Here is a 23,179-nt window from a genome sequence, read left to right as displayed (position 1 = left end):
TTTTTGCGTGCTTCCTTGCATATTAAAAAATAAATCAATAACATTACAGCACAGAATGGGCCCTTGTGAATATCCTTGTGCAAAAATTTTGACAAACTCATTTCCAATTAATTAATTAATTTTGGGATGACAAAGAGAGTCTATCAAGTATTGTAACTTAAAAAACTATATTAGACAGCTGAAAACAGATCTCAGTTATGATATCAGCACCCCAAAAGACATCTGCATGCCAAACTTCATCACTTGATCTTCATAAATAACAAAAAAAAAATAATTTTCATTGCCATGTCCCCCCCCCCCCCCCCTAATGCACCCTATTACGCAATGGCCCCGCCACGGTGGTTTAGTGGGTAAGGTACTCGGCTGCTGACCCGCAGGTCGCGATATCGAATCCCGGCTGCGGTGGCTGCATTTTCAATGGAGGAAAAAATGCTGTAGGCTCGTGTGCTCAGACTTGGGTGCACGTTAAAGAACCCCAGGTGGTTGAAACTTCTGGAGCCCTCCACTACGGCATCTATCATAATCATACGGTGGTTTTGGGATGTTAAACCCCGCAAATCAATCAAATCAATCAAATTACACAATGATTTTTACGTATACATATGGCATCATTTATTGAGAGGACAGAAAGTGATCTTTAGCTGACTTTGAGAATTCATTGTCAATTCCAGGCCGCGCGATGCACTATAATATTTGTTTCGCGTGTTCTCGAGAGCCTCGACTACCGATATGAAGCATTTTCTAGCAATGTTCAAAAAGTGTTGTGGGACCCCTTCAATGGCACAATGTCATTATATACAGGCATGCCTGAGAAATAGTACAAAAAAAAGTTCACACGTGCTTCAACTGCTTGCATATTTTAGTAGGCTGTGGATTCATGCAATTCAAAATATAAATAACTAATGTACCCATACTAATTTAGTGCATGACAGAAAAAGATTCAATGCCAATAGAGCATACGTCTGCAGTGGAATTAGTACAAATCCCGACCTAAACATTAGTTGCAGTGTTAGCAGAGCATGTTTCTAACTTACAGCTGTGCGCTAAAAGCATTTGCAGCATTCCTTCAGTCAGATCGAAAAAGCTCCATGACGAAGCTTCGCGCAAGCAAGCTGACAAGGTGACCAAGCAAGAAAACCACCATCTCAACAATGGCAGGAACGATAAAGCAGGTTACAACATCTGCATGCAGGAAAATTAAACAAGCAAAGCTTTGAGCTTCTACTTGCCTGTTAACCAATCCTCACATGAAGCAAGAACTAGGGATAGATTTTAACACAACCTATAAACATGCCCCCCCCCCCCCCCCCTTTTTTTTCTAAACTGGGTCTTGGCTATTGAAAAAATTCCTAGTCAACCACTTTCGAATGACAAGTGAGTAATTTCAAAGCAATGAGAAGACCTTTCTACTCATCAGTGATGCAAGCATGCCTGAACACACAAAGTGATGGAAATCATTTGCGAGAGTTGAAACCTTCATGTTAAAGGAAGGCTCTCCACATGTGAATATTGCTCAACCAATGCACCAACTAAAGAAGCTGATGCTTCCCATTAGACAGAAAGACATGCTAGTACAATAAGACGGCAATCTTTTGAATCACCTAGGCGGCTGCCTTGAATCTGATTTATATCCAGCAAGCAACAAGGATCTTGCAGTGGCTAGCCATGTACCACATATGTCAGCTATCTCTTGATTGAATGAGAGGAATTCTGAGGCACACTTTTGCAACTGCGGAGGTGTTGCCAACTGTATTTGTTTTGTTTGTTTTAAATTGAGCTTCATTTCTCTAAGACAACAGCCACTAAAAGATCACGATGATAAGAATGTAGACAATGTGGAGCACTGTTTCAAAATTACATGTACAGACGTTTCTATACCCTTGCCACTTCCCACTAAGTCAGGCACAGAAATTGTAAAACAACCCTTATGTTACCTATCGTTGTCTGATAATTTTTATAACGTATTACTGCTGTTATTTTGTTGTTTCTGTGATGCCTTTTAGAATTCAATTGCCTATACTTTCTTGGAAAATATAGGTGCGATTGTACATGACCCTAAACTACAAACACAAAATTAATGTCACTGTAATGATTAAAGATGTTTTTCTTTGAGAACACTCAAGCTTTGCTTTTGCAATATTCACCGTTGCGGAATAGAATGGACAGGATGCCAACAATGCCAGCAACACCCGTCACAATAACCATCGGCCAACGGCGACCAAGCGTGTCCAAGCCAAACAGCACAAGCAGCAATCCAGGCAGTTCCACTAGGGAGCCCAACGTGTACGAGAGGTATACATCTGTGCCGAGGAACGACGTGTTGTAGACATTGGTGTGGTAGCAGCAGTACGTGACAAACCTGAAAATGGACAAAAGAAATTATGTTGAGCACAGAATAATTAATGAGACCAGCAACTCTAAAAGTCAAGTGCTCCTAAATGATAACTATGAAGTACTGCTGAAAACAAATATATCAAAAAACTTCACACGAAGGGAATGGCAACAGTAAATATGTGCTTGTTTTCTCCATTTGATTCTTCTTTCCTATGTAATCCCCCAACCTAATATAACTTCTACTAGAATTTGAGTGTAACACATTAGCTAACAAGTATTTCAATAATGCAAATAACATTGTACAAGGGCAATTTTGTTTTATTTTCTAAAGCTCTGGTTGCGAATTTTCACACGGTGTAACACAGCACGGTGTAAGGCGTAGTATATATATCTCGATGCAATTAGCTCAACTACTGTTGCACATCATTCTATCGAAGCAAAAGTCACATTAAAGAAGTAAAACTGAACACACGCACAAAAATCTGGCAGTTTTTAGTATCCACACACTAAGGCTTCGAATTTCGTGGAAAGCCTTAGTGTATCTGTCCATGCACTACACAAGCATGAAAAGCAAAGAGCAGTGCTTGCACTGGAGAGCAGGCAAGAAACTCTTGCGCAGAGAAAACACCATCTTGCCAACGTTGTTTTTTGTTAGCCAGATTGGTGAAAAAGCCACTTATTCTATTTGAGACGACTGTTTAGCCTTGACAGTGCTGCCAAGTCCATGTTTTCTTCTTGAAACCACGAAAGATTGTGTTGATGTCATCAAGTTGCAGTTACTAACCACCGGTGATATATAAACTAACCCAGGGCCGACTTCCAACTCTGAATCAGAATCCATGTCAACAAACGATCTCTTGAAAAAGATCTTGAAGGATAAAATAAAAACATCAAAATCGTTGAAGGAATTGACTTCTAACTTGAAACGAGTTGAATCTGCGGTGATCAACATTCAGGAATAGGTTTCTAGAACAAAAAGTAGCGGTTTGCGAACAATCCTTCAAGGACACGAACGTCCAACTTCCTGAGCTGTCGGCTAACGTTGACGATTTGAAAAATCGAAGCCGACGAAACAATCTAGTAATTTACGGCATCGGGGAAGATCTATGTGCGGATTAGAAATCACTAGAAATCACCATAAAACAAGAGGTGTTTGAACAATTGTTAGGCAAAAAGTGAAGTCGCTTGAAAGATTTCATCGTGTGGAAAAATACCAAGAAGAACGCCCCCGTCCAGTTATCCTTCGGTTGTATGACTTTGCAGAAAAACAAAAAATTCTATTAGAATGCAGCAAACTGAAAGGAACGAAAATCACTATTTCAGAGGATTTTTCAAAGAAAGTGTGCGACACAAGAGGAAAACTTTGGCACTCTGCAGAGCAAGAGAGGTTGAAAGGCTTAAAAGTGTGACGAGATGAAAGTAGGTGGGGAACTGTTTGTCTGGGACACGCTTCAAACCAAGAGGGTGAAAATACCAAAACCAGTTGCGCCTGCGCAAAAGCAGCTGAAAAGCTGAGGCAAGCAATGACAGCCTTGTACCAAAATCTTGCAAGTTGTGTCACTTAATGTCTGTGGTGTTTCAAACAAGCTAACTCCACTTGAAAGTGTAATACTAAACCATAATCTACACATTTTATTCAATACTGAAGCATGGTTGCATGATTACATACTCGATTCTGAGGTTGTTCCCTCTTCATGCAAATTATTTTGCAAAGATCAAACACGGGATGGCGGGGTCGCTATAGCTATTAAAATAGCCTTAAGTCTTCTCATTTAAAGGACAATACCACGAAAGTGTGTCATGCAGGGTCAATTATCATGGGAGAAGCATATTTCTTGGTGCAATGTACCAGCCACCAAACTCTTTTTCTGAATATTTAGAAATTATGCAAGAATACATTCCACAGCATACGAACTCACGTTCGAAGACAATTCTTTGTGGTGATTTTAATTTGCCCGGAATAAACTGGCCAGAATTATGCCAAGACCAACGAGAAAAAGCAAGTTCAGAATCATTGCTACTGACAGCATTCAGTTTTTCATTGTCCCAACTAATATCTTGTGCCACACATGTTGTAGATGCTTGTTCGTCAATACTTGACCTCGTGTTCGTCAGCAGTTCAATCGAGGACTGTGGTATCAGTGTAGAAGATGAAATTTTTGATCACAAGATTATTATCTTTTCATGTCCTATAACGCTATCTCAAACAACAAAAACAGTCGCACCACTCATTTCGAAGACCATGCGCATGCAGACGACGATGCCATTTAAGACCATTTAGCGTCATCCTTTACCGATTTTGAAAAAATTGACAACATAAGAGAAATGTGGTCATGCTTTAAAGATATCGTGAGTTATTGGAAAGATATTGCGTTCCTCTGAAAAGAAAACGCATTGACCGAGAGTATCCGTGGGTGACGCGGGAGATTATACATCTAAAAAGAAACAATAAACGACAACGAAAGCGCAGAATATCTAGCAAACTACAGAGCCTTATTATAACGCTAGACAACAAAATCTCTATTGCTAAGTCTCACTTCTTCTTCGAAACACTACCGTCTTTCATGCGATCAGAGCCGAAAAGGTTTTGCCACTATTTTCCAAGTAAGCATTCCGATATCCCCCTGCTTTCATCGGGCCATCAAATCATCACCGAAGCAGACCAAATAGCAGATAAACTGAACGTTTATTTTCATTCCGTCTTCACACATGGGTCTTCTGGACGAACTTTGCCATCAAACTCTTCATTTGAACCTATGTCAGAAGTAAATATAAATCTAGAAAGTGTCTATAAAAACTTGATGCCAAGAAGTCCCCAGGCCCAGATAACATTTCAAACACTTTCCTTAAAAATATGCTGAGTGGGTGAGTCAATATTTGTATAAAATATACATTAGCTCCCTATCTACACACACAATTCCAGATGATTGGCGCACGGCTAAGGTCATCCCATACATAAATCGGGATCTAGAGATGAATCTAGCAATTACAGCCCAGTCTTTTCAACAAGCACAAGCTACAAAATATTAGAGCTGTTAAGGCGTTTATTAGCCGGCAACGAGCGAGAATATACAATGGCGACAGTCACGGCCATGCATGGGCTCTCAGCGCGAGCGGCGTCCTTGTTGGGTAGCCCCACTAGAAGGTACTCAAGAGTTCGACCCATTTCAGAGTTCGGAGACTTCGCTACAATTACCCCGGGGTCGAAGAGGGAGCCGCCTGGCGACCTAACAGCTTGTTACTATGAGCGGGTCATAATAAGCCTTCAGGCGCTCCACGTTGACGATGTCTCGCCCACGGCGGCGCATGTCCGAAGATTGTTCAACGGGTTCGATCAGGTAGTTGACGGGTGAGGTGCGCTCGATGACACGGTAGGGGCCTTCGTATTTGGGAAGTAGTTTGGAAGAGAGGCCAGCTACAGAGGTCGAGATCGAGAGCCATACAAGCGCACCAGGAAGGAACGTGGGCTTAGAAATGGTGGAGCCATCACGAATACTCTTCTGCCGCTCTTGCTCTTGGGTCGTAAATGTCTTTGCAAGCTCGCGACACTCTTCAGCAAGCCTGGCTGTCTCGGAATTAGGTGTACACTCAGATGGATCTGGCGTGTACGGGAGTATCATGTCCATGGTGTGCGACGGGTGCCTTCCGTACAGCAAGTAGAAAGGTGACAAACCGGTCGTGCTCTGAGGGGCGGTGTTGTAGGCGTAGGTGACGAAGGGCAGTATATTGTCCCAATTCGAGTGGTTGGCAGCGACGTACATAGAAAGCATGTCGCCGAGGGTGCGTTTAAAGCGTTCGGTGAGGCCATTCGTCTGTGGCTGGTAAGCAGTAGTTTTGCGGTGGACAGAATGGCACTCTGTCAGAATGGCTTCGACGACTTCCGACAAGAAGACACTGCCTCGATCGCTGAGAAGCTCTTGGGGTGGTCCGTGGCGCAGTACGAATCGATGCAGCAGGAAGGACGCAACATCGCGCGCAGTAGCCGCAGGGAGAGCGGCGGTTTCGGCGCATCGCGTTAAATGGTCAACGGCAACGATGGCCCAGCGGTTACCAGCCGACGTCAGAGGAAGTGGTCCATACAAATCGATATCTAGGCGCCCAAAGGGACGGTCAGGGCAAGGTAACGGTTGCAGACCGGCGTGCGACATGTGTGCTGACGGTTTACGGCGTTGTCAAGTGAGGCAAGAGCGAACGAACTGCTGCAAGTAGCGGTACATCCTGTGCCAGAAGTAGCGTTGTCGAATGCGGTGGTAAGTTTTGAATACCCCAGAGTGCGCACATTGCGGATCAGAATGGAAAGATTCACATATCTCCAACCGCAGACTGCGGGGTATGACGAGTAACCACTGCCGGCCATCGGAGTCGTCATTGCGTCGGTGTAGGAGGCCGTCACGGATGGCGAAATGGTGAGCTCAACGACGCAAGGCACGCGTGGATGGTGTTGAGGACGGATCAGAGAGCAAGTTGATCAGTGAGGCGATCCAATTATCCTTTTGCTGTTCGGTAGTGAGGATGTCAACATCGATAGCAGATACAGCAATTGAGGTTACTGAGCAGGGCACGCCGTCTTGAGGTAGAGGGGAGCGTGAGAGGGCATCAGTGTCAGCATGCTGACGTCCGTTGCGGTACAGCACACGGATGTCGTAGTCTTGTAAGCGAAGAGCCCAATGGGCGAGACGGCCTGAGAGATCCTTCAATGATGAAAGCCAGCATAGTGCATGATGGTCGGTGACGACATCGAATGGGCGACCATACAAATAAGGTCGAAACTTTGTAAGGGCCCAGAGGTTCGCCAGGCACTCTTTCTCCGTGACGGTGTAGTTTGTCTCGGCTCTCGTGAGTGTACGGCTTGCATATGCTACGACATATTCAGGGAATCCGGGTTTTCGCTGCGCCAGGACAACGCCTAGGCCTACACCGCTGGCGTCCGTGTGCACCTCCGTTGGGGCTGTAGGGTCGTAGTGGCGTAGAATGGGAGGCGACGTCAACAAATGGCGGAGCTTCGCGAACGCGTCGTCGCACTAGGATGACCACGAATTGAGGGGCCTGTTACTTCGAAGGAGCTTCGTCAGCAGTGATATGATCGTGGCAAAGTTTCGTATGAAGCGTCGAAAGTATGAGCACAGTCCTACGAAACTACGCAGTTCTTTGACAGATGCAGGTTTAGGGAATTCGGCCACGGCCTGAAGCTTGGCAGGATCAGGAAGAATGCCGTCTTTGGACATGACGTACCCCAGTATGGTGAGTTGCCGTGCTGCAAAGCAGCACTTTTTCAGATTTAGTTGCAAGCCGGCATTGCTCACACGTGCGAAAACTTCTTTCAGACGTTGGAGATGCGTGGAGAAATCTGGAGCAAAGACAATGACATCATCGAGGTAACACAAGCACGTGTACCATTTCAAGTTGCGCAGAACGGTGTCCATCATGCGCTTAAAGGTCGCAGGTGCATTACATAGACCAAACGGCATGACGTTGAACTCGTACAAGTCCTCTGGCATGACGAAGGCGGTCTTTGGTCGAGCGTTGTCAGCCATGGGTACTTGCCAGTACCTCGAGCGCAGATCGAGAGAAGAAAAAAAATCGGCTCCATGAAGGCTGTCAATCGCGTCATCTATGCGTGGCAGTGGATAAACATCCTTGCGAGTGATCTTATTGAGCCGTCTGTAGTCCACACATAACCGCACAGAATCGTCTTTCTTCGCAACAAGAACAACAGGAGACGCCCATGGACTGTCCGAGGGCCGAATAACGTCGCGTCGGAGCATATCGTCAACCTGATTATTAATTACTCGACGTTCAGCAGGTGACACGCGATGTGGACATTGCCGTAAAGGTGGATTGACACCAGTGTCGATGCGATGCATAACAACGAACGTGCGACCGAGAGAACTTCGCCCGACATAGAAAGAAGAACAATATTCTTGCAACAGGTCCAGAAGTTGGGAACGCTGTACGGCCGTAAGGTTGTCAGCAATCGAGGGGCCAAATACATCAGCAGATGACGAATCAGAAGTGGAAACAGCATTGATGGTACGCGACCTGGGACAGCGCGTGTCATTGGGTACGTCCAGGACTTGTGCGTCGTCGACTGGTTTCACTCTGCCGAGACATTCCCTTCGAAGCAAGGTAACAGTGTACGGGGACGGGTTGGTTACAAAAATAGCAGCGTTGCCCTGGTCGACCTGCACGGTCGCGAAAGGTACTAGCAACCCTTTCCTGCTGCAAGCGCGGTCAGATGGCGAAACGAGTGCAATGGTGTCGGAGAGACCGGCACAGTAGACAGACACAGCCGTCGTCGAGTTTGGAGGCACTGTTGTATCGTCTTTTGTTAGAATCTTGCTCAGTGTCGAGGGACTGCCTTCTGACGTCAAATGCGAGAAGGGTGAGAGCTCAATTTCGGCGGCGGCACAATGGATGACGGCGTCATGGCGGGAGAGAAAGTCCCATCCCAGGATGACGTCATGAGAGCATGCCGGAATGATGATGAACTGGGCGACATACAGAACGTCCTGGATGACAACACGAGCTGTGCACCCTGCTGTAGGATGAATACGATGCAAACTTGCAGTACGGAGGGACAACCCAGAAAGTGGCGTCGTCACTTTTCGAAGTAAGCGGCAGAGTTTATCGTCCATAACTGATACGGCAGCTCCAGTGTCATTAAGAGCCGATGCACAAACACCGTCCACAAGCACGTCAATGACATTCAAGGGGCTGCTCTGAGGGCTTTCACATTGCGATAGCGTCGCAGTCCTTGCCTCGGGGACTGCGACGACTAGTTTTCCCGCTCATGAGCAGCTGCACTTGGCCGCATGGGGGACAGGGAACGACGTCGTGGGGACGGCGATCTTCGAGATGGACCTGGGCGAGACCGAGGTGGCATAGACGGCGGTTCTTCGCGATAAGGACGGCTGAGTTGGCCAGCAACAGGTGAAGAAATTGGAGCCGGCTGTACGCGATGGCAATAACGGGCCACGTGACCGGCGTAACCGCAGGCAAAGCAGATGGGCCGGTTGTCGGGTGTTCGCCATCTGTTCACCGGGGTAGGTCTCACCCATGTCGCAAGGGCCGATGGACGGAACGGTGGCTGCATGGTGGACTGAAGCTGAGGCTGAGGGGCTACGTCAACATACGTAGCGGGCATACCGGCTGCAAAGGACGGAGGTCGAGCGGCAGCTTCGGCGTAAGTCAGAGGGGCGGGTGCTAGAACGACTTGGGGCGGCCTGGCGACCACTTGCGCGTAACTCAGGGGCGCAGGAGCCGGAGGCTGTGGGTGGTGGTACGCAGGCATTACCTCTGCTATTTCCTGTTCAATCGCTCGACGGATGGGAGGGAGAAGGGTAGTATGCGATTGTTGAACAGCCGGTTGGTGGGCAAAGGGCAGGAGCGAGAACTGACGCGCGATTTCTTCACGGATGAAGGACTTTAGGTCTGCCATCAACGCCACTTGGTCACAACTGGCCTCCAAGCCAGCAAGTGTTGCAGCACATGGTGGGGAGCGTCGGGTCATCGAACGCTGCCGGCGGAGCTCCTCGTAGCTCTGGCACAGTGTGATGACCTCAGCCACTGTGACGGGGTTTTTGGCGAGCAGCATCGTGAAGGCATCATCGTCAATGCCTTTCATGATGTTTCAGATCTTGTCAGACTCAGACATGGTGTGATTAGATTTGTGGCATAGGTCCAGGACGTCTTCAATATAGCTGGTGAATGACTCACCAGCCTCCTGAGCACGTTCACGTAAGTGCTGCTCGGCTTGCAGCTTGCGAACAGCAGGGCGGCCGAAGACGTTGATGATTGCGGTCTTAAAATCGGACCAGGTGGCAAAATCGGACGCGTGGTTGTTGTACCACAAACTGGCAACACCCATAAGGTAGAATACCAAGTAGGTCAGCTTGCCGTCCCCGTCCTATTTGTTGGGGACGCTCGCGCGCTCGTAAATGGCGAGCCAGTCCTCCACGTCAGTGCCATCAGCGCCAGTGAAAATGGGTGAATCGCGGATTCTGGGGACACCGGGACAAGGGAGAGGCATTGGAGGAGGCGTTTGCTGAGAAGCGACGTGGTACATAGTAGATGGCAGGGTACGTGATCGTAGCTCCAAAGGCATAGACGGGGATCGCAGCACTCTCCACCAAATTGTTAAGGCGTTTATTAGCTGGCAACGAGCGAGAACATACAATGGCGACAGTCACGGCCAAGCACGGGCTCTCAGCGCGAGCGGCGTCCTTGTTGGGTAGCCCCACTAGAAGGTACTCAAGAGTTCGACCCATTTCATAGTTCAGAGACTTCGCTACAGAGCATATAACTTTTAAAGGTATAACTTACTTAGAGGCTAGCAACCTGCTCTACTCTAGACAACACAGATTTAAATCTGGCCTGTCAACAGTTACACAGCTAGCCGAGATGACTAACGGCATCGCAAATACACTCAAAACAACAGGACTAATAGATGCCGTTTTTAAAGGCCTTTGATGTCGTTTCCCGCCATGACCTCATTATGAAAATGCAAGCAATTGGTATTGAACATAAAGTTATTCAATGGGTAATGTCATACAAAAAGAATCATAAACAATTCGTTTCCGTGAACAACAATATCTCAAGCAGCCTAGACGACTTGTCAGGCGTACCACAAGGATCCGTGTTAGCGCCAATTCTATTTCTTACCTATATTAATGACATTTCTTTTTGCATCGACCCATCTATTCAACTAAGGCTTTTCGCAGATGACTGCATCGTATAAACGACCGTAAGTCAAATTGAGGACCAGATTCACCTTAATCACTCACTACAAAAAATTCGGGCATGGTGCTCGGAATGGAGAATGACACTGAATGCAAGAAAAATGGTAGCCATAAGCTTTACAAACAAGAAAAAGCCTCTTAATTTCACATACAAATTAGGAAATGCGGAAATCACCAAAAGCAAGCATGTAAAATACTTGGGAGTTACATTAATAACCAATCTCAGTTCAGAGCCAGATACAGCGACTATTTGTGCAAAAGTGACAAGAAAGCTGTCATTTGTCAAGAAGAGACTAAGCAATGCACCTCTTGAGATTAAACTAACCACATATAAGACACTAATTAGACCGGCACTAGAATATGCAGACATAATTTGTAGTCCCCATCACAAGTTTCTCATAAAAAAAAATTGAGCGAATTCAAAATTTAGCAGTCCAATTAGTGTTTGCAAGTTATTCCCGGGATACCAGTGAACAGCTCTGCATGAAAAAGCCGAGCTGTGTTGTCTTGATCAACGCAAAATAATTTCCAACCTTAAATTTTTGTATCATTTGTATAATGAGCAGTATAAAATATTCGTAACGGAACATCTTCTTCAACCCCTCAGACACTCCTCAAGAACTAACCACAACAAGACAATATGGCTGCCTAAAAGTCGCAATTACATTCATAAAAACTCTGTTTTTCTATCATCAATAGCATACTGGAATAGTCTACCATCATCTGCGGTGAACTGTGAAATGGTAGAATTTTTCGTTCAAGAAATCAGCAATACTCTTTGTTCTCGTTAGTGTATTACATTTTTGTACTATGCTCGCCTGTGATATAAACAGTGTATCTTTGAAACTGTTAACAACCATCCAACATTGAACTGTTTTTTTTTAATGTGATCGTCACTTTCGACAGAATTGTAATAATTTTATGCATTACCCCTCCTGGTTGGACCGAGAAGGTCTGCAGTATATTGAAATAAATAAATTAAAAAGATGCCAAGGTTGCAACAAACAAGCGAGTTAACGAAGCATTCAAACAGCGACAATGCTGTTGTAGTGTTACGGGTCAGTCTAGATGCAACAGCAGACGCTGATGTTTAGTTACGAGGACCTAGTAGGAGAAAGAATGGTGCTAGCACTATTTTTTATTCTGTGCTTAGCCTTTGTTCGAGCTGAACCATCAATGCTTTTTTCTATGTCTTTCTTGAATTAATGTTAAATGAATGCGTCATTTTTCTGCTATGAGCACTGGGGTGAATAATCCTTACGATGAAGTATCTCAAATGGTGAATATCAAGAAGACTCGAGAAGCACAGTCTTGTAACAAAACTCCACACATTTGTAATATTTACATATAAGCTTATAATAATCACACAGCTCTAACAAAAAGCATTACGTGAATAATAAAAGTAATAAGCTAAATAAATAACAAGGTCCACGGAACTTGCTGCAGGCAAGCAATAAAAAAAGAACTATATAATTCCTGCAGTCATTCTGAAGGCTACAGCACAATAAATTGTCAACTTGGCACAATTACCATGCACACAGCATCAGCACGGAGTGCTTGCGAATCCTCGGTGTGCGGAACAGGTCCAGAAATGTGACCCTCTTGGCATCTTCCTTGGCCCCCTGAAATTTATAATGAAGACAGTCTAAAATGTGGAGCATAAATGTGTATACTGCAACTACCACACCCAATTCATCTGCAATTATTATTTGTAATTCTTGATAAAAACCATCTGAGAGAGCTGGTTGTAATCACATACTCTTACCATCTTCCACACTACAGATATCAATGATTAATAACAGATTTTACACTACTGAGAATGCTCACTTCTCACAAAAGCGAGGCCGAAACCTACATGGCACAACAGACATATATTAAGCAAATCATAAAATGATGGGCAAACTCTGAGAAAGAAATATGCTGTTGAATCCCAAAAAATGTTACCATTATCACCATATGTACATCTACAACACAACAAAGATATCTCTCGGTGATCTCTAATTACCACTGTTTTTTGTCAGTTTACACGAGCAATTTTTTAGTTTTTTTTCGTCACATCATACAGTAGTTACCTTTGAATATACACTTCTTTTCCGGGACACCCCAACAACCATACGAAGGCTAAATGTTACCAACCTCACATTCTTATACCGCACTATCGTGAAATCAGAAGTCGATTGCAATAATACAACTATAATTTCTTTGAACATAACATACACACACAACTCGGAGAAAATTTACAGGTGGGGCAGTGCCGTATAGGGACTCACAGCTAGCAAAAACAATATTGCCATAAGAAAGTTAAGTTGTAAACGCAGATATATGTAGTGAACTGAGAAACACACCCTATCTGTCTTCAGTTCCAGGTTGTCAGGGATATCCCTCTTGTTGAAGAAGGCCACCCTGCGCAAGTACTTCACTGCATCCTCATTGCGACCTCGCGTCAGCAGCCAGCTGGCCGATTCCGGCACAAACCTGCAGAGGTGCAGAGGACTCATAATTGAAATGTCACTAGATGTGAAGACGTCAACAAAGAAGAGCAATGTTAGATTTCAGCATGAAACCACTACACAAAGCCATCTCTTGCCCCCAACCAATGACGTTCAAGTCATGACTGTTTCAGAAGTTTATCATGACAGCTGTATCAGGCATGCACAACATAACAACTGCATCCAGAACAAACCATAGTGAAAATATTGAACTGTCTTTTTTGGTGCAATATCAACATGTTTATCCTCATTCATATTGTGATGGGGCGAGATATAGGTTTATACTGTAGCGTCAAGAGACAATCGGCAGCCAAACAAGATGACTGAGTTGCCTCTCACGCAAGCGCTTAATGCACAGGCGTCTTCGTCATCTTCGTAAAGTGTCATGCTTCCTTACGTCGACGATGCACCGTAGCATCATGTATAATCTTAAAAGAGAATGCACACAACAGGGAATGTAGCAAATTAAACTATAAAGTCTTGAGGATGTGCGAGGAGGGGATTCAGATCAACTTCAGGAGCAGCAGGGGGTGCAGCAGGGGCTTGAGTTCTCTCAGCTGTCCGAAATTGGAGGACGGGGCCAAGAGTGAACCAGCACCTCCTTTATCTAACCTTAAGCTGCCATGGTTCCTATAGAGAACAAAACAAAAATGTGCAATTACAAAACTACGCATAGCCTCCCTATCTAAATGTTTGCTGTGCATCAGATGTGAACCAGTGTCTGATCCGTGCAGTAGTCAATAATAATACAATGCTGGAAATCACATCTTCTAAAGGGTCCTTTTTCATTCCCTTATCATACCTCTAAAGTCATCAAAATTGCAATCATTACTAATGTTTTTGCATTATGAAGCTGGGCTGCACTCCTTTAGATGGTTCTCTCTTTATTATGCTCTCTGGCAGCCGACTCTGGAAATACTAGAAGAAAAGGGCCAAAAGACTTAGTCTAAAAAAATAAAAAGAAAAGCAGGGATCCAAGCTATAAGCAAGTGTGCAAATTCTTTATGTACAGTCGAACCCCTTTATAAGACACACTGATATAAAAGACAAACGAACTGATATAAAAGACAAATGTATAAAAGACAAAAGACATCATATAAAGGACGAGAATTGCTGCCCCAAACGTTAACGTGCCTGTTATAAAGGGGTTGAACTGTATTCATAAATTTGCATTCAACGAATAAATTGCATATCCTTTTCTTCTTATTGAAAAAAAGGGTCCCCTTCGAATTTTCTCAGGCTTCATTATGACATGCCAAGTAAACATGTGCTTAACTTGGAAGGTTAATGGGATATCTATAACATAGTGGTGATCACAATTCTACAAAAAAGGAACTGAACAATGAACAAATCAAAACATGTTTACCTTCATTATGTATGAACAAATAAGCTCACTTTGACTTACCAATTGGTTTTTGCTCTAAGTGTTCTGAATTCGATTTTAGAAATCTCATGAAACCTCCATATATTATCACACAGCCCAGTGCTTGATTGATATGTGGGGTTTAACATCCCAAAACCACCATATGATTATGAGAGACCCCGTGGAGAACTCCAAAAATTTCTACCACCTAGGGTTCTTTAACGTGTGCCCAAATCTGAGCACATGGGCCTACAACATTTTTACCTCTATCGAAAATGCAGCCCCTGCAGCCGGGATTCGATCCCGCACCCTCCTGCGGGTCAGCAGCCGAGTACCTTAGCCACTAGACCACCGCGGCAGGGCACGCAGCACAGTGCATTGAAAAGAAAAGGTTATATGCACCTCATGAAGAGGACAATCAGCAGCAATGGCATGCTCGTGCAGACAGACAGGGAGGTCCAGTTTTGAATGCCATAAGCCAGCCATGGACACAGCATTGAGAAGACAATGTATGACAGTGCCCACAGCACTATGGGCAGCGTTCTCCAGCGAGGTCCTATGTATTCAAGGCCTGCATGAAAACCATACATACAAATGGATAAGAACATGTGGTACCTATAACTACCACTTTCACTTCTTAATACATCCATTACATTTACGTACATAGCAAGCCTCCTGATACTCAGTGAAAGCCCACTTATACTACTACATGACTGAAATGAAGTGCTTAGTATTTTCATATCAGTTTAAATAACGCTAACTACCACCCTTCTGATCAATATTCATGAGATCTCGATGAAAGTCGCAGGTTTGGATCAGGCCAGTGACAAGTTATCTTTTCGTCCACTTTTCTTTCTTCACATTTACATTACAATTACTTCTAACATCCCCTAGACATTCCCTGGCATTATTGTCTGTTAGTTCTCAATAACGTTGTGCCTAACAAAGAAAAGAAGTCCATAAATTTACACTTTCCTTCATTTATAGCGAGGTTTTCGTTCTGGCACACTTGATGCCTTGAGGTGGTACATGAGGTATTATTGGTGAGCTGCCATCTCATGATAAAATCACGTACTATGTGACACCTAACAGGCAAAAAAAGTGTGTTTCACATTTGCAATAATGGCAACAGATGGTGCTGACCTCCCACGTTTAAATGCACACATATATACCCCATAATTTGTATGGAGGGAGGACATCATCGGATGCGTTACTTGACGGCTGCAGGTTTGAATCCTGCCGGTGGCAAGTTATTTTTTCACCCACATTTCTTTCTTTACATTTACACTTTTTTACCTTCCAATTTCTTCTAATAACGTCCCCTATACTTTTCCTGGCATTATTGTCTGTTAGTTCTTGTTAATACTGCATCTAATGAAAAAAGAAAACGAGCTTTTATATTTACACTTTTCGCCCTTTTGATCAGGCATTTGCGTAAATAGCCATTGCATACATGAACAGAGCTACCAATTTAGTTCTGCAAAAGTAACATTTGTGCTTACAGAAAGTACACTGGTGGCATATTCCTGAAACAATAAATAAGTCGAAATTTCTAGGTTCCAGTAAGACACACCTCCTGTATGTTTATGGACAAAGCTTACAGCATCTCAAAACAGAATTGAGGCTATGTGAAGGACCATAGTGGAAAGCTACCCATTAGTAGTGTAATGCGTAGCTCGCTTAATAACCTATTTACGATGCACAGTACTAGGTGAACAAGATGGCACCAGTCCAGCAACAACCAAAAGCGAGGTCGTATTCCTTTTCCTTTCATGCATCCGCGTTGTGGCAGCTGTTACGTAAAATCACCATCTCGGTGCTTAACCTACGCAGGTGAAGTCAAAGGCGAGTGATAGGGCTTGAGCCGAGCCATGTGAGTGGTGTCACTCGAAGCAGACGATGACGTTATTAGATCGATTGGGACGATCTCGTGCGTGACATTAGTCACCTGTCGAATGAGACGGTATGGTCCAGTGTAGTGTGACAGCAGCTTTTCAGGCAGTCTTACGTGCTGAGCGGGTGACCAGAGAAGCCCAAAAAAACCGAGAAAAAGTGCACATCCCTATAATGACGATTGCAGAGCTATCGTTGGTGCTCCTGTGAGGCCTGGAGATGGCTACGAGCAAGTTGGCGCACGTGGTCAGCATGGGCGACGCTTCCCCAGCATATTCAGTGGCCGCGGGTAGCATAGTGTCCACAGGTAGCGTGGGGTCATGGCCATATAGGAGATAGAATGGCAAATATTCCTTAGTGTTGTGACACGAGGAATTGAAGGCGAATGTCACATAGGGCTAATGAATGTCCCAGTTTCAGTGGCCAGCCGCAACGTATCTGGTGAGCATATCGGTTATGATCTTGTTGAGGCGCTCCGTGAGGCTATTCGACTGGGAATGGCACGAAGTGGTAAACTTGTGCTTGGTGTGGCAAGACCGCAGGATTTAATCAACCATAGCTGAGAGGAAGGTGTGGCCACTATCGAGTAGTAGTTGGCGGGGAGCTCCGTGCACTAAAATTATGTTGTACAACAAAAAGTCCACAATGTCAGTAGCACAACTCGTCAGGAGTGCTCATGTGGTTGTGTACCGCGTCGCATAGTCTGTGGCGACAGCAATCCATTTATTTCCGAAGGTGGAGAGTGGAAAAGGGCCAAGCAGCTTGATACCAACTCGAAAAGGTCCAGCGAGAATGTCAATCAGAGCAAGGTACTAAGCTAGAAGGGCAAACGGCGTTTTGTGGTGCTGGCAAGGCTCACAATCCACGAAATAGCGGAGAACAGAGCAGGCAAATTCAGGCCAAAAAAAGCGATGGCGTACACGATCGTATGTGCGAGAAATGCCCAAGCGGCCCAGCATGGGAGCGTCATGAAGTTGGTGAAGGACAGTAGAACACACGTGCGTTGGAATGACAGAAAGTAGGTCAGCGCCAAAAGAATCGATGTTACGGTGGTATACGATCCCGTCTTTGACCAAAAACATTCGTAGAGACATGTAGTACGGAGTTTACTCCAGTTTGTCAATGATGGCTCATAAACAATCATTTCCGACATTGTTCTTCCCCAATGTTCAGTAGCTGCGATATCGAAAAAACGTCCGCAACAGTATCAGCCTCGGTTGATTCTTCCACAGTGTAGCAGGATAAACAATCCGCATCCTGAACCAATTGCCCCGTTTTATACCTCACATAAACATGTATTCTTGTAGATGATAGGCCCAGCGAGCGATTCGTCCTGTAGGATCTTTAATAATAATAATAATTGCTGGGGTTGAACGTCCCAAAACCACCATATGATTATGAGAGATGCCGCAGTGGAGGGCTCCGGAAATTTCGACCACCTGGGGTTTAACGGGTACCTAAATCTAAGCACACGGGCCTCATTAATTATCACCTCCATCGAAAATGCGGCCCCTGTGGCCGGGGTTCGATCCCGCGACCCACGGGTCAGTAGCAGAGTCTGTGGGATCTTTCAGTGAGGCTAGCCAGCAGAGCACATGGTGATTTGTGATGACACGGAATAAGTGCCCATATAAGTATGGACGAAACTTGACGACTGCCCACATAAGGGCGAGGCACTTGCGCTCCGTTATTGAATAGTTGCACTCAGCGGGAAATAGCAGTCGGTTTGCACAGGCTATAACACGGTAATGTCCCCATTGGTGCTGCAATAGCATAGCTCCTATGCCGTGTCCACTGGCATACGTACGAACTTCCGTTGAAGCTGATAGATCGAAGTAGCTCAAGACTGGCCACGTAGTAAGCAGGGCTGTAGGTTGAGAAGGAGACAATGCTTGGTCAGGGCCCCAGTGAAACTGGGCGTTTTTCTTCAAGAGGCCTATGAGGGTGTGTGCAATTGTCGGGAAGCCCTTGACAAAGCGTCTGAAATACAAGCACAGCCCAACAAAACTGCAGACATCCTTTGTGGTCATTGGAAAAGGGAAGATTTACTGCATGAATTTTCTTTGTGTCTGGGCACATGCCCTGGGCATCGACAATGTGAGCAGGCACGGTGATTTGACGACGAGCAAAGTGGCACTTGGAGCAGTTTAACTGAAGTCCGCTTCTATGAAAAACGTCAAGAATTGCCAATAAACGATCGAGATGTGAGGGTGAGAAGACAATAACATCGTTGAGGTAACGCAAGCAGGTGGACTATCTGAACCCTTGGAGCAATGAGTCCATCATCTTTTGAAAAGTGGTTGGCGCACTGCACAGAGCAAAGGCTATCGCCTTAAATTGATAAAGACCACAAGGAGTGATGAAAGCAGTCTTCTCGCGGTTCATCTCGCTGACAGCTATCTTCTAGCAGCCTGACTGAAGCTCGATAGTTTAAAAATAAGTAGCACCGTATAGGCAGTCTAAGGCGTCGATGCGCGGTGAAGTGTAAACATTAGGCTTGTACGAATATTACAGTATTTCAATTGGCTTCGCTTCAAATAGATGTATATCAGCCCGCATATAGCCCCTATAAAAGTGGTTTCATTGCAGTGAAGGAATGCTAAGCCATGAAAGCTGTTCAAGTATATTAAACCCCCTGTAAAGACGGTTTCACAACTGTAAAACAATGCTAAGCCGTGAAAACATCTATCCAGGGTGATTCGACTGTCTCGAAGCTTTACTTCAACACGATAGTCATAGTGCGAGAACAGAGCGACAACAAAGAGACAATAAGGACACGAGCACTAACTTCCAACTGAGTTTATTGCGCAGAGCATGAAAACATATAGAGGAGACAGTAAACTATGGGACAAAAACCATGTGGCACAAAGAGCAATACATGAGTACGAAAAAAACAAAAGCACAGAAAAAGGCAAAGAAAAGTCTGCAAAGAAACGAAACAGAAAAGTAAAAGTAATATAGCTACTTGCGCACACCAAAGCCTTCGAAGAACCTTAGTTCCTTCTCGGACAGAGACAGGGAGGGCTTGCTAATGCATGAAATTTGTTCGCGTGCCATCTGCGCGGCCTCGACAATGACTCGGGTGCGCTCATCCCTGTGCTTGTACAGCGTCACTGTGTCCTTGAAAAGGGGCACACAGTTGCACTCGGTGCAGTGCTGAGCAAGAAAACCTTTCCCGTTTCTAACATTGTTAGCGTGTTCTCTCACTCGATCGTTCAGACACCTTCCGGTCGTTCCGACATAACAAGCACCGCAAGAACGGGGGTCCTATAGACAACTTCCCGGGAGCATGCCACATACCTGTTTCTATGCTGAACTCTACCTTCAGTTGATGACTGCGTTTTCAGGGGGTTAGTAGATTTGGTGAGGCTGATTAATTTGAGTGGGGCAGAGAACAGCACACGAACTCCCACACGTTTTTCGATTTTCTTGAGTCTGTGTGATATCTGGTGTTTGTATGGAACATTGTTGTTCCATACAAACAACGTTGTTCCACGGCGAGCAGGACGGCGATGATAAAAAGGCTCAGCAAAGTATATGGGAGGAACAATATGCAGGCCGACATTCGATAATTCTTGCTGAACCACAGTCTGTATAAATCAGATCATGGTCAGCGAAGGGTCAGGCATCAGGAAAGAAATGGCTACCGGTTGTGCTGCCTCGACCTCTTGTGAATGATGCGCGTGAGGTTGTTACATCGAGGGGCCTGGTGGAAGGCGTCATCGCACAAAGAAGTAGCCGCTGTGTTCGGAAGGCGCACAATGCTTTGGGCTACGCAGCGGGCTTTTGCTTGTTCGAGACGTCGGCATTTTTTAAATATCATGTCAATTCTCAGGACATTAACCACTAGCAGGTTGAAAGCATTGTCGGCAATGCTTTTTACGATGTGGTTAACCTTTTCGTCTTCTGACATGTTCTGGTCAGCCTTCCTACAAAGGGCCGAAACATCAAGAATGTAGGAGACATAGGATTTAGTAGAAATCTGGGCCTGTGTAGTGAGAGCCTTCTTCACAGCTAGCTGATGACCAGATGAATCACTGAACAGGTTACGAATCTTTTCTTTGAAGAGATCCCAGCTCGTTATTGCGGCTTTGTGGCTGTCAAACCATGTTCATGGAGCACCATCGAGGTAGAAAAGAACGTTGGTCAGCATGAGCGATCTCCATGGTGAGCAGCACTGAGGCACCCATACTGCTTTAGCCATGCACCAACGTCGATGGTACCATCACCGGAGAAAGTGCCAGGATCCCAGAGATGCGGGAGTGTGCTAAAGAGGTCGGCAGTGAGGAAGTACCTGACGTCGAAGTAGCTAAGTGGTTGCCCACGTTGCAACCACTGTGCATCTCCTTCGAGGCATGGGCGTCGTCAACGTCCACCGATAATGTTATGAGTAGCTTGTTTATTAACTTATTTAAAATGCACAGCGCTAGTTCAACTAGATGGCACAAGTCCAGCAACAGCCAAAAGCGACATTGTCTTGTTTTTCCTGACGGCTGTTATGTGTCATGACGTTGTGACGGCTGTTATGTGTCATCATTGACTACATAGGGTTATTTAATAAAGCAATGAACTTTAGTACACGAACATTAAGCATTCTTATGTCATACAAAGCCACCATTAGAAGGAATTAAACCTACAGCACTCAAAAGCACAATGCCACTGTCCATAACTGTGACAAGCGTAGATTACTACTCATAAAAACCACAAGGCCAGACAACTACCATAAAGCATTTAAAGAAATGCAACTAAATACGGTATCACAACGATTATGCGACACACTTCCTTATGCATATATGAAGGATTTTCAATAAAAACCCTAAATTTGATTCAATATAATTTTAGCCATGTCTGTGTCAAAATGATATGAATTCAGGCCACATACTTCTTTCCTGTATCTAACAACACTAAGACTTTTGTTTGTATCGTTTTAGGCATACCAGCTTTTCTCAAATGAAGAAGTGTAGTTAAGGAAGAACCACAAATTTTTAAAATCACATGTAACCATTTAAAATTTTGCATGCAAAAGTAGTTTTTCTAGAGGAGAAAACTAATTATATAAGCACAAAATATACATACTATATTAATAAAAACCTAGCACAATCCTCAGTTTACTTTTGAAGTGCCCCAATTATGTTTTATGCACTTGTGCCCCATAATAAATTTTCTTACACCAATTTTCTTGATCCGAGCCAGAAAAATCACATCTGAGCAGAACATCCAGCCTTTCGTCAAACCAACAGAAGGATGATGAAGGAAGCAAGTCAGTGCACCTTCCCTAGAAATCACGCGGTGTGCAGGTGTAGAGGCACCATTGTGAAAGCCACAGTGGCTGACGTTGCACCAAAACCAAAAGCTAGGGCAGTACTATTGCAAAACTATCCCTTTCGGTGACACTGTAACTTTTGCGAGACTTCAAGAGATTAGCATCAGCCGCATCAACATCTATGAGCAGCAACATTCCTGGCCTGTCATGTTGGCACAGTTGGCACAGTGTCAAACTGCAGCGACTTTTAGACAGCCATATATGCCACGCACTAGCCACATGAAAGCTCGCAAGTTCAATGCCTTGAGAGTGCATGCCTCTTGAAAGTGCCAGAGAGAGGAAGAGTAATGTGGGCCACATATTTCACAAAGTGTCGAAAGTTGGAGCACAATCAAACAATCTTTGCGAATCCTTGGCCGAGCTTGGTGCAAGATATGCGATATTTGGGTCGAGTTTAACGTTGCAAATACTTATGAGTTGTTCAAGAATACTACTTGGACAAGTTAGTGTGACAACATTTCCACAGAGGGCTCAAAAACGACCAGCCGTACGTACCCCTAGTTTTGCAAGCCTAAGGAGAAAATAGTTAGAAAAAGATTGTAAGGCTCACAGGGTCCATGCCTCCACTTCCCTTCCTTTTTTTAAGGAAAAAAAAATATTTTTATGGTGTCATAATGGCAAAAAAAATGAATTATTGGAGAACATGTATTAGCATCAGATACTCACTGAGCACATAGGGATCTTCCGAAAGTGGAATGATGCACATTCCCACAAGAAAGCGCAGGATGGTGAAGCCAACAAGGTTCTTCACAAAAGATGATACCAAACCAGCCAGCCATGCCAAGGCATAGCTTAGGATTATTGACGGCTTTCGGCCGTACCTGCAAAGGAACTCAGATTAGAAAATGGCATGGGACCGCACAGTCACGCGCTTTACAACAATAAACAGAGCAGCGGGTCATGCTCAGTGTATGCAGAGCACCCTAGAGAAAGGCTAGAGAACTCTCATGGTTTGTATGTTTAGCAGATGCACTCTCCAAAAGCACTGATGCAACTGTGAAGAATGATGCATTTTATACTGAGCAAAACGAAAAGGAAC

General features: G+C 44.7%; 1 protein-coding gene across 1 annotated transcript in view; it reads right to left on the bottom strand.

Annotated features, from left to right (window-relative positions):
- Window positions 1-23,179, bottom strand: part of LOC119178275 (carcinine transporter) — a 41,714-nt gene that overhangs the window by 10,500 nt on the left and 8,035 nt on the right. The window contains exons 4-8 of the mRNA XM_037429470.2: window positions 22,807-22,961; window positions 15,327-15,495; window positions 13,418-13,547; window positions 12,603-12,694; window positions 2,145-2,359 (exon numbers count right to left, since the gene is read on the bottom strand). Of these exons, the coding sequence (XP_037285367.2) occupies window positions 2,145-2,359; window positions 12,603-12,694; window positions 13,418-13,547; window positions 15,327-15,495; window positions 22,807-22,961 (761 nt within the window). The remainder of the gene's footprint in view (window positions 1-2,144; window positions 2,360-12,602; window positions 12,695-13,417; window positions 13,548-15,326; window positions 15,496-22,806; window positions 22,962-23,179) is intronic.

The sequence above is a fragment of the Rhipicephalus microplus genome, chromosome 1, assembly GCF_043290135.1.
Source record: "Rhipicephalus microplus isolate Deutch F79 chromosome 1, USDA_Rmic, whole genome shotgun sequence".
Lineage (NCBI taxonomy): Eukaryota > Metazoa > Arthropoda > Arachnida > Ixodida > Ixodidae > Rhipicephalus > Rhipicephalus microplus.
The sequence above is the reverse complement of the archived record's forward strand: the minus strand, read 5'-3'. Positions and strand labels throughout refer to the sequence as shown.